Source organism: Miscanthus floridulus, chromosome 13 (assembly GCF_019320115.1).
Source record: "Miscanthus floridulus cultivar M001 chromosome 13, ASM1932011v1, whole genome shotgun sequence".
NCBI lineage: Eukaryota > Viridiplantae > Streptophyta > Magnoliopsida > Poales > Poaceae > Miscanthus > Miscanthus floridulus.
Window position 1 is genome coordinate 43028455 of NC_089592.1, and position 12363 is coordinate 43040817.

The window sequence follows — 12363 nt, forward strand, 5'->3', positions numbered from 1 at the left end:
TAGTGAGGGGGTTTTCCATTCTGTTGATAAATGAGACAAGTTACAATATAGACAAGGTATTGCAACTAGATAGAAGCTTGACTAAACTCAATGCAAAACAAACAACATATATAAGGAAGTTTTCCTAGCCTAAATATCATGTTTGGCTCTGGTAGGAATTCAAGCTTTGTCATGCAGGAACTCATCATGTAGAATTTTTATGTTTTTTCAAAAAGTAAATCTCTAGAACTTTAGTATCACTTGGAACAAGATAAACAGCAGCTCGGACCTTCTCATATCATATCCGTTAATTACCTAGACTTAGATCAAGCGTATGTTACCCACGAGTTTCAAGTTCAGAGCAAGTTCTTATATCAAAATAGTCTTATCAAAAAATCAAGAGAATTCAAGGCTAAAAACTAGGTACTTGAAAGGAATTACAATAGAGCAACTATTCATCATATCCATTCCAACAAATTACCTTCAGAGTCCTTTTTATTTTATTCATCTCTTGAAAATCAAACTTAAAGAAAGCTAGACACACACTTTTTATTTTGTTTTCATTTTTAGATCACACATTACTAAAATATATATATAACTAGCTAAGATAAATTTTTATTTTGTTTTTAGTTATGCATCTTTTTTATAAAGCAAACTTAGAAATAGTAAAACAAAAGGGGAAGAAATACTTATGTAGATATATGGGGGATACCCTTCCCCAAACTAGTTGTTGGCGTGGTTTTTCTTAGAGTGGTTTCACCAGCGGATGTCCATCACATTCATTAGGAGGTTGGATTCTTGATAAGGATGCACTCCTAGTGGAGTGAGATCAAGATGATCGGATAAACTTGCCCGTGACCTTCCTACAAAAACTTCAACAAGAACAAAACTCGTGGAATGGATTAGAATATTAGGGTTAGCGGTCAACGATCCAAGGGTTAGGTGTTGTTGGAGTTAGAAAGATTTTTTAAATTGGCACAATTTTAGCAGGATGTCTATCTGATATTTTTGGATTTTATGATATAATGGAATATAACTAAATGTATGCATGATATATATTTTTTATTTTTATACCACCACAGTGAATACTCTTCTGGATTTTTACACACCGTAAAGATTATTCACATGGGGTTTAAGGTTTATAATGCAATGATGAATTTTTTTATTTTCTTTTCTAAATGTAATGCGAATGTAGAAAAGTAAATATACTAAAGGAAAAATAATTCATGCAATGCTAAAAGTAAATATGGATAACTACCGATGTTAAATCATGTCGAGGGTTTAGATAATTACCTCCTCTGAACAAGACTTTTCTCTAGTCTTGTTCATTCTTTGGGTGCATCTGTCGATCCTAGAGATGGAGACCTTGATGGTTGCACCTCTTGTGATGGTGACTTTTATGATGATGCCACCTTTTCTTTCTAGATCTACTTGGTCTGTGGACTTGATTTTGGCATAGTAGATTCATCCTTCATAGCTTCAGCTTCCTCTTCATTCTTTAGGGATTGATTCCTCCGGCATTGAGATGGTCAGCGTCTTCTCTTAGAGCGGGTCTTCTTTGGCTGTTCATAATTGGTATAACTATTGAAATTGCAACATACCTTTTATCTAGGGAATTAGAAGTGGACTTGTCCAAATCCGACATAGATGATCGTGTTGGTGGTGTTGAGGAATGGCCTTCCAAGGATGATAGGTGCGTCTTCTTCTTCTCCCATGTCAAGGACCATTAAATCAGCAGGGACAAAGTGATCTTGTATTCTTACCATGATATCTTTTGCTATTCCCTCTAAAAATCGGATTGATTGGTCCACCATCTGCAATTTTATATATGTAGGGAACAAAGGTTCATCACCAAACAAATAGTCATACATTACCTTGAACATTATGTTGACACCTGATCTGATGTCGTAGAAGGTGTTGTGGAAAATTCTTTGTCCAAAGGTACACTCGATCGTTGGTACGCTAGGGTCTTCCTTCTTGGTAAGGAAAGGTGAAGTGAGGAGGTGGTCATACTCCGATCGGAGTGTGTTGATCATCTTGACTAATTCTTCTTGTGGCTACCTGGCCTTGTTCTTTCTTCTTCTCCAGTTGTTTCTCTTCCTGGTCACTATTGTTTCTTTGGCAGGTATGCCATTTGGGGATGACTAGGAGAGTGGTGTTTATGAGTTTTGAAGGTGAACTTCTCCTTTCTATCCTTAAGGGTGAAACAAATCTTAGCACTGTCCACATGGATGATGGCTTTTGTAGTGCTCAGGAAAGGTTGGCCCAAGATAATGGGTGCCCTTGCATCTACACCTATTTCCAAAACCACAAAGTCTATGGGTACATATGATGATTGTCCCACTCAAACAATGGCTTCTTCAAGAATTCCCTTAGGGTAGCAGAGTGACTGATCTACAAGCTACAAACACGTGTTTGTGTACAACAGAGTATCTCCATTGATTTTATCATAGATTACCTTTGGCATAATGTTGACACTTGCTCTGAAGTCATAGATAGCTTCTTGAGATATGTGAGGTCCAATGATCTTCCTAGATCTCCTTTCTTGATAGGCAAGGAATAATCCTCCCATCTTCCTATCGATTGTTCTATGTAGTATCCTACAGCATTGTGAATATCGACAAGATTTGTAGTTTCAAGATCTTCTGGTTGCCCCAGAATCCTACTTTTGTCGGTTGGAGGAACAGTGGCCACCAGTTGAGCTATTTGTGATTCTATCATTTTATTAAAGCTATGCTGGTTTTTAATGGCTGAGGAGAAGCTATCTATTCTATTATTTATGTTTTCTAATATCTTGTTATTGGAAGCTAGTTTTCTATATAAGCCCTCCATAATTTTAGCATGGCTACAAATTAACTCTCTCAAGGGTGGTTGGTTATTGAAATTATTGTAATTATTACCTTGATAGTTACCTTGGTAGTTGGGCCTCTATTACTGATTCTATCCTTGATTCTATTGAGGATGATAGTTGTTATTGTTGATGAAGTTCACATCCTCATGGGTTTTAGGACAGTTGTTCCCTAAATGCCTAGTGTTTCCACATTCTTCACAGGTCATGCGGGAATCATGAATGTACATGACTTCTTGATTGTTGTTGGCTCGGTCTTCAAGCTTCTTCATCAGTAGATCCATCTTGGTAGACAACATGTCTACCTCCTTGAGTTCATGCATACCTCCACCTCTCTTGCAGGTTTGAAGACATTCTTCATTCCAACCTTGGTTGGAGACCATCTTCTCTACGAGAGTTGTTGCTTGTGTGATTGTGAGTAACAAAAATGCACCTCCAGTAGCGACATCCATATTCTCACAAGTGTTGTTTGTCAACCTATGGTAGAAAGTCTACATGAGTATCCAATCCTCCATCCCATGATGAGGACATTCTGATATGTAGTCTTGGAAGCGTTCCCATGCCTTAGGGACAAATTTGTCATGTTGCTGCTGAAAACTTGAAATTCTCCCACGTAAAGCATTGGTCTTGCCTGTGGGAAAAAACTTTGCTAGGAAGGCAGTGAAACAATTCTCCCACATAGTGTTTCTATCTTTGTTGTCATAGAACCATTGCTTTGCCTTCCCCAAAAATGAGAACGGGAAGAGGCGAAGTAGTATGGTGTCTCCGGTAACTCCCTTGATGGTGAAAGTGCTACAAATCTCTAGGAAGTCTTGGAGGTGAGCACTCGCATCTTCATGTGCCTTTCCACAAAACTAGCTAGATTGCACCATATTGATGAGAGCTGACTTGAGCTCAAAAGCATTGTCTCCAATGTTGATCGCCGGTCTAGTATGGATGTTGGTCGTAGTTGGAGTAGAGAATTCATGGAGAGTTTTGTCAACCATGGCTTCGAAAACTGGTGTTAAGCTCCGCCTTGTCTGGTTGTCTTCTGATTCTAAAGCTAAAACATTCTTAAGTTTAGCCTTAGTCCTCCTAAGCAGTGCTTCTGGATTTTTAACATAGTTTGTTGGAAGGTCAAAACCAGACATACATTACCCTACATAAGATACAAAAATAGACAAAATAAGGGTAAGCCCATTTGAGCATAGGTCAATGGTTTTCCTCGATCACATCAATAAGTACAAGTTTATCCATATTTCCTTCTACCTAGCTACCTTCCCGGTAATGGCACCAAAAATGTTTGTTGGTATTTATTACCTTGTCACTTGTTTAAGTAGCCACCTATTGTTGTTGATATTTCTTAACACCACTTTTGCTAAGTTGTCATCCCCAGCTATGATGCCATAAATGCATGTTGACATTCCTTAGCATCACTTCTAGAATGACACTAAGAAGTACTTTAGTATTTTATGTGACTATAAAGAATATATAAATGAAAGGGATCTACAAGTGCACAGATAAAATACTATTGTAGCACTTCACCCGGGAGTATTCCAGGTATCATTATTTATATTTTTACCACAGGGAAGGACATGCAGTTGGAATATATTGATAACTTATACGTATGATGGAGAAGTAAACCATAACCAAACTTCTACTCACACAGGGTAAGTCAAGAGATAAATATGATAAGTAATGCTAAATGATAAATGATCACTCAGAGTACTCCTTTCTATGGCATTAGCATTGCTAAATACAAATTAGAGGAATAATTCCTAAGTCATTCTTAATTAGAAGTCAAAGCATACATTGATTAGTGCAATTTCACTTAGTAGTCATGGCTAAGATCAACTTTATATCTACACATAAGGGATATTACTAAGGAAGATTAAGGAAGATTAAGTATTGGGCTAATTTCATCTGGGTCCCCAAACTATGAAATCACACTCTTGGCTCCCCAATCTACTTAATTTGGTCCATGTAGGTCCTAAACAGCCTAGGCGGTGTCAAGCAGTCGATGTGGCTGTCCACGTACACAGGGGAGGCACACGTGACCCTTGGCTGCTACTGGTTTTTTAACCAAAAAGCCCCCGCACGATCTCATCGTCTCCACCTCACTCCTTTCCTTTCCCTCAGACCTCGATGAAAGGGGGAAAAGGGGTGGAGCGTGGCAACGCTGGTGACTGGTGCTGTTCATGGAGGCGGCATGGGTAGAGAGCGAGGATGACTCGATGGCCACACCTAGAGGGCCCTCTAGGCGTGGGTGGTGGGGGAGATGGCCATCGAATTGAGCTCGGTGGTGGTGACTAGGAGGCGTGATGATGAGCCACGATTGATTACGTGCCCGAGGTGCCATCCATCCAAAAAGATGATTGGTCTGCATCCACTTAAGAAACCTCTTTTGCAAGCATCAAGTGATAAGTAACAACTACTAAATGCCCCTTTTGTTAGATTAAGGTAGAAGTTGCTACCAGGATTGGACCTTCTCAACTCTTGCCCATAATCCCACAACAGAGAGTACTACTTCAACTCATCACCATATATACTCTGCAATGCAAATTTTCTTGCTCTCCATAGCTTGGTTCTAGATGGAGTAAGGTTCCATTCCTTTTGAATAGTTCTTGCAAAGTTAGGTAGGGTCATCTTGTTGTCTGCCCTAAATGTTTCCAAGTACTTCTCTACAAGCCATTTGGAGGTACAAGTCTTGATCATCCACTTTTTCTGGCAGTTGTGATGGCCATTGTATGTCTTCACTAGAAAACAATTTGTCCTACTGTCCATGGATGCATAGATGTTCCATGGACACCCTTTAGCACAATGAGCCTTAACTCTTTTCCTATCATTTCTGGGCATTTTGATCTCTACCCTATTCCTAAGGCTATACTCTATGATGGCCTTCCTCACAAGCTCAACTGTACCAAATACTTGCCCTACACTGAATGATGGATTCAGCAAATCTTCCTACCAAACTTCCCTAAACCTATTCCTATTGCTACCTTCATCTGACTCTGCCAAGTCAATCTCTTCCTCTTTTGTTGATTCATCCTCATCTCTAACTAACATAGTCATAGATTGCTTCCTCTTGAGTTTGTTGTCCATAGCCTTCTTCCATTTGAACATTTTACAACCCTTAGTTGCCCCTTCATCAAACACACCAGCATCGACATTGTTAGCAAATAGGTCATCATAAAAAAATCCAATCTCATAATCACTATCATTAAAGTCTGAGTCATCTAAATTACTATCATCTGCCTCAATGCCATCATGTACTAGATCTTGGTTCCACTCAGTGGCCTTCCTCAGGTTTGTGTAAAACACTGGCAATTTCTCCACTTCCTTCCTTTCAGTTGTCACAACCTTAACAGGACTAAAGACCTTGGGCAAACTACAAATAGGATTTGCTACCCCAATTGATACCAGAACAAATCATATCATGATGATCAAGATAAATGAATAGGTTCCTCACCCTATCAATCACAGACATCATGACCATTGTGTCACTATCAGTCTCTATAAGTCTCAAACCATCTGTTATAGTCTTCCCTGGCAATAACCAATGCACCTTCAGTGTATGTGATTCCTTATCATAACCTAACTCTTCCACAAAGTCCTTTATCCATAGGGGTGACCAAGTATCAGCATCACACTGATCAAACCAATCAATTTTTTCATCGAGGTAAGCACAGTTCTCTCGAACACCAACAAAAAAACCACCATGATGCACCTCTAGACTGAACTGGTTAGACCCTAGACCTATATTTCAACCAATTTTCAACATTCAGTTCAAAAATTTTCTCATCCATACCAAGAACCCTAGAACACTACCATTCATGCCTACAAATCAACTACTTTCAAATGAAAATGGCCTAAATCTATCGTAATGTCCACAAATCCATAGCAAAAACTCAATAGAGGGTCCAAATCAAGATAGGGTTTCTTCAACTCATCGTATTCAGCCACCTGGCTCTCCTTTCTGATGCAATTTGGCAGCCATCTCCCCCATCGCCCATGCCTGGAGGGCCTTCTAAGCACGGGCATTGAGTCGTCCTCGCTCTCTGCCTATGCCACCTCCATGAACAGCACTAGTCGCCGGTGTCGCCATGCTCCACCCCTTTTCCCCCTTTTATCGAGGTCCAAGAGAAAGGAAAGGAGTGAGGTGGAGAAGATGAGACTGTGCGAGGGCTTTTTGGCTAAAAAGTCAGTAGCTGTCGGGGGTCACGTGTGCCTCACGTGCCTCCCCTATGTATGTGGACAGCCACATCGACTGCTTGACACCGCCTAGGCTGTTTAGGACCTACATGGACCGAATTAAGTAGATTGGGGAGCCAAGAGTGTGATTTCATAGTTTGGAGACCCAGACGAAATCAGCCCAATACTTTAAGGACCAGCCATGCAATTTACTCTAATGATAATCTAGCTATACTAAGCATATAATCAAAGTAAACGATGAACATGATAACTAGGAACATGAATAATATTAAGAACAATGTCGAATCAATTGTAGCAAATATATCAATAATGAAATATACAAAAGAGGATTCAAGGGGCTATACCAAGCCATGCTTCTTGACACGATTAAGAATCCAAGCAAAGCTTGCCTCCCTCTAGATCTAGCCTAGCTAGCTATGCCCTAGAATACGGTGCAACTCTAAGGATGATTAGGGTTTCTTGATCTTTTGAATGACTTATTGAATGATGGAGGATACCCTGGGGGTGACAAGGGCTAGTATATATAGGGGGAGCATCAATCCTAAGCCCTCGGATCAAACCAACTTGAAAGAATGGCATAGATGCAAACCCTAAGGTGGTGGAGAATCGATATTCGAAGGAGGGGCTGACAGGTGGGCTAGGGGGCCAACCGGCCTATAGGTGGCTGCCTCTCGCCCTATACCATGGTGTGATGTCCTCTAGAGTCTTCCAGATCCTTTTGGTGTCTATCTCGTTATGGATAAGTATGATTAATTCTAACATATAGGTCCACCTTGATGGTTTTCTGAATAAACCCTGCTGAAAACATAGATTCACCAAAAGTTGTGGAATTTGTTAGTTTAAACCCCTAAACCTATGTTGGTGATCATATTCATGCCCTTATATGAGTTATATTGATGGTTCATGATGGTTGTTAACTACCATCAACAAACTCCCCCAAGCTTAACCTTTGCTCATCTCTAAGCAATGTTAAACTTAGCAATGGATCAGCAATTTCTTCAATGTTTGTACTCCTCAAAAGTACACATGCGTTCAAACAAGAATTCTCCTCTGGATTAGAATAAAGTATTTTAACTTTCAAACTTACCCATATTACCTTTAACCATGGGGCTTCTTAGCCTTCACTTGGGTCTTGAGCAAGTGAAAGACAGAATGATCAAGTCAAGCACTGTCTCAAGTTCTTTGCTCAACCATTATTCTGGAGTTTTTATAGTTTTCAAAATAGAACTCAGAGCTTCCATTGTATGACACTCTCAAGCCTCTCAATATATGTGGTATTTGTGGATCCTCACCAAGGCAATCATGATGTTATGCCTTTCCTTCCTACTACTAAGGCTTATGTGGAGCTCATAGGAGTGGAGATAGCATCAAAGAGCATACTTGCAACACATATATTGTAAAGTCAAACCTCAGATCCAAAGAGAGTTGAGTCATACAATCAAATCAACATGTGCATGTGTGTGGATATATGGTGGATATTTAAGGTGGCTAACCTAATTCTACTATGCTCATTGAAAACATATCTCTCTTTTGAAACTTGGAAACATTTGCAAGAGAACATGGGCTATCTTATTCATCTCTCTTTTTTTAGGCGGACATCTAAGTACTCATTATTATAGATATCTCGGACACTTTCCATTTTTTCAACTCTTTTTTTCTTCTTTTTTTCATGAATAACTTTTGCATAGCCCAATGCTTCTTTTTGGCAACAAAACTTTTGAGAGATAGCAACAAGAACTTGGAGCATTTATTTGATGGATATCCTATTAAGCATATTTTTTGTGTTTACCCCCAGTGTAGGAGTAGTGCATATGTGGGTGGTGTGTATGTGATCTTCATTCTAAGAGCATGACAAACCTCACATAAGGGTCAACAATGCTTGGCTAAACTCAATGCGAAACAAGCAACATATATGAGGAAGTTTTCCTAGCCTAAATATCTTGTTTGGCTTTGGTAGGAATTCAAGCTTTGTCATACAGGAACTCATCATGTAGCATTTTTATGTTTTTTCAAAAAGTAAATCTCTAGAACTTTAGTATCACTTGGAACAAGATAAACAGCAGCTCAGACCTTCTCATATCATATCCATGAATTACCTAGACTTAGATCAAGCGTATGCTACCCACGAGTTTCAAGTTTAGAGCAAATTCTTATATCAAAACAGTCTTATCCAAAACTCAGGAAAATTCAGGTCTAAAAACTAGGTACTTGAAAGGAATTATAACAGAGCAACTTTTCATCATTTCCATTCCAACAGATTACCTTCAGAGTCCTTTTTATTTTATTCAACTCTTGAAAATCAAACTTAAAGAAAGCTAGACACACACTTTTTATTTTGTATTCATTTTTAGATCGAACATTACTAAAATATATATAACTAGCTAAGATAAATTTTTATTTTGTTTTTAGTTATGCATCTTTTTTATAAATGAACTTAGAAATAGTAAAACAAAAGGGGAAGAAATACTTATCTAGATATACGTGGGATGCCCTTCCCCCAAGCTAGTTGTTGGTGTGGTTTTTCTTAGAGTGGTTTCACTAGCGGATGTCCTCATTCATCAGGAGGTTGGATTCTTGATAAGGATGCACTCCTGGTGGAGTGAGATGAAGGCGACTGGAGGAACTAACTCGTGACCTTTGTTGACGGTAGTTAACAACCATTATAAACCATCATTATAACATGTATAAGGGCATAATTATAATCACCAATGAAGGTTTAGGAGTTTAAAATAACAAATTCCATGAGTCATGGTGAATCTATATTTTCTGTAGGGTTTATCTAGAAAACCATCAAGGTGGACCTACATGTCAGATTTAATTACGCTTATCCACAGCGAAACAGACACCAGAAGACTCTAGAAGACTTGAGAGGACTCCACACCGAAGCGGAGGGAGAGACACCGCTAGGTGGGGCTGGTCGGCCCTACCTGTAAGCCACCTGGCCCTTAGGGCCCACCTATCAGCCCTTCATTGTTATGTCGGTTCTTCACTACCTCCTAGGTTGCATCTACGCTGTCCTTTAAGTTAGTTTGATCCAAGGGCTCACGTTAGACGCTCCGACCTATATATATCAGCCCCTCCCCCTGAGGAGGCATAAGTCATTTGATAAGACAGAAACCCTAATCATCCTTAGAGCTCCACCATATTCTAGGGCATAGCTAGTTAGGCTAGGTCTAGAGGGAGGCAAGCAGGCTTCGCTTGGATTCCCGATCTTGTCAAGGGCATTGTTTGGTATAATCTTTGTACCCCTCTCTCTTTTGTATCTCCATTTCTTTTATATGCTAGTTACAATTGTTATGACAATATCAGTATTCATATTTTTAATGTTTTTAGTTATAATGTTCATGGTCTACTTTGATTATATGCTTAGTATAGTTAGATTATCATTATGGTCCTACATAAGTTCATATAGCGCTCACTCTAAGGATCCATGGGTGGGTGGTCAACATTGTGTAAGCATGGTGCTTATACGTTGTTTAGCTACAGATACACCATATATTCTAGGTCATGTGGTATATCATGGATGTGACACTCCCATTGAGTCCTTTGTAGTCCACTCCCCAAATATAGACGCACGTAAGGTTCGGTTACAAAGGAAGAACAAGCTCTGTTCTTAATCTTCCTTAGTAATACCCCTTATGTGTAGATATGACGATGATCTTAGCAATAATTACTAGGTATAATTGCACTAATCAATGTATGCTTTGACTTGTAATTAAGAATGACTTAGAAATTATTCCTCTAATATTCTACCTGACCATGCTAATGCCATAGAAAGGAGTACTCTGAGTGATTTATCATTATCATTGAGCAATACTCATCATATATATATATCTTATCCTATGACTTACCTCTGTTATGAGTAGAATACTTGTTATGGTTTACTTCTCCTTCAATAGTATAAGTTATCAATACATGTCCATGCTAGACCTTCCCTATGGTAAAAATATAAATAACGATACCTAGTATACTCTCGGGTAAAATGCTACAATGGTATATTATCTATGTGCTTGTAGATCCTTTTCATTCATATATTATTTATTCTTCCTAGTCACATAATTAATAAAGAACTACTTAGTATTATTCTAGTAGTAATGCTATGTAGTACCAACAAGTATCTCCAATATCATCACTAGGGATGACAACCTAGTAAAATTAGGAGATATAGGTTTATAATAGGTGGCTATTTAAAAACAAGTGACACGTTAATAAATACCAACAAGCATTTATGGCATTGTTCCTAGGGACTAGATTTAAAACTCTATTCTTAGTGGCGACGCTAAGAAATGTCAACAAGCATTTTTGGCACTGTTGCCAGGGAAGGTAGCTAGGCAAAGGAAGTATTGATAAACTTATGCTTATTGATGTGATCAAAGATAACCATTGACTTCTGCTCAAACAGGCTTACCCTTGTTTTGTCTACTTATGTATCTTATGCAGGGTAATGTATGACCAGTTTTGACCTTCTGACAAACTACATTGAAGATCCAGAAGCATTAATCAAAAGGACTAGAGCTAAACTCAATAAAGTTCCAGCTTTAAAGTCAGAAGACAACCATATAAGGCAAAGCTTAACACCAGACTTTGAAGCCATGGCTAATAGGACTCTCCGTGATTTCTCTGCTCCAACTATGGCCAACATCCGTACTGGACCATCAGTCAATGTTGGAGACAATGGATTCAAGCTTAAGCCAGCTCTCATCAACATGGTGCAAGCAAACCAGTTTTGTGGAAAGGCACATGAACATGCAAGTGCACATCTCCAACACTTCCTGGACATTTGTAGCACTTTCACCATCAAAGGAATAACCCAGGATGCCATATTACTTTGCCTCTTCCCATTCTCACTCTTGGGGAAGGCAAAGCAATGGTTCTACGCCAACAAAGATAGAAATACTACATGGGATAACTGCTCCACTGCCTTTCTAGCAAAGTTCTTCCCCTCAGGCAAGACCAATGCTCTATGTGGGAGAATTTCAAGCTTTCAGCAACAACATGATGATCTATCCCTAAGGCATGGGAACACTTTTAAGATTACATTGCAGAATGACCTCATCATGGGATGGAGAATTGGCTACTCTTGTAGACTTTCTACCATGCATTGACCAACAATACCCATGGGACTATAGATGCTGCTACTAGAGGTGCATTCCTATCACTCACCATACCAGCTGCAACAGCTCTTGTGGAGAAGATGGCCTCCAATCAAGGTTGGAATGAAGAACATGTTCAAACCCGTAAGAGGGGTGGAGGTATGCATCAACTCAAGGAGGTAGACATGCTATCTGCCAAGATGGACCTGCTGATGAAGAAGCTTGAAGATCGAGCCAATGAGAAGCAAGAAG

The 12363-nt window shown here is 39.2% G+C and overlaps 1 protein-coding gene and 2 non-coding genes across 3 annotated transcripts; 1 reads left to right on the top strand and 2 right to left on the bottom strand.

Moving 5' to 3' along the window:
• The first annotated feature begins 3340 nt into the window (after window positions 1-3340).
• LOC136502355 (small nucleolar RNA R71) lies at window positions 3341-3449 on the top strand. Its single transcript, XR_010770514.1, has one exon. It is a non-coding gene; the product is annotated as a small nucleolar RNA R71 (small nucleolar RNA).
• A 1880-nt stretch (window positions 3450-5329) lies between these two features.
• On the bottom strand, window positions 5330-6812 carry LOC136499762 (uncharacterized). Its single transcript, XM_066495298.1, has 4 exons — window positions 6770-6812; window positions 6292-6562; window positions 5867-6194; window positions 5330-5770 (listed from the first exon to the last, which is right to left on the bottom strand). Exons 1-4 carry the CDS (start codon window positions 6810-6812, stop codon window positions 5330-5332), a joined length of 1083 nt encoding a protein of 360 aa, XP_066351395.1.
• A 5162-nt stretch (window positions 6813-11974) lies between these two features.
• Window positions 11975-12082, bottom strand: LOC136502374 (small nucleolar RNA R71). The gene has a single exon (XR_010770530.1). It is a non-coding gene; the product is annotated as a small nucleolar RNA R71 (small nucleolar RNA).
• Between the last annotated feature and the right edge of the window lie 281 nt (window positions 12083-12363).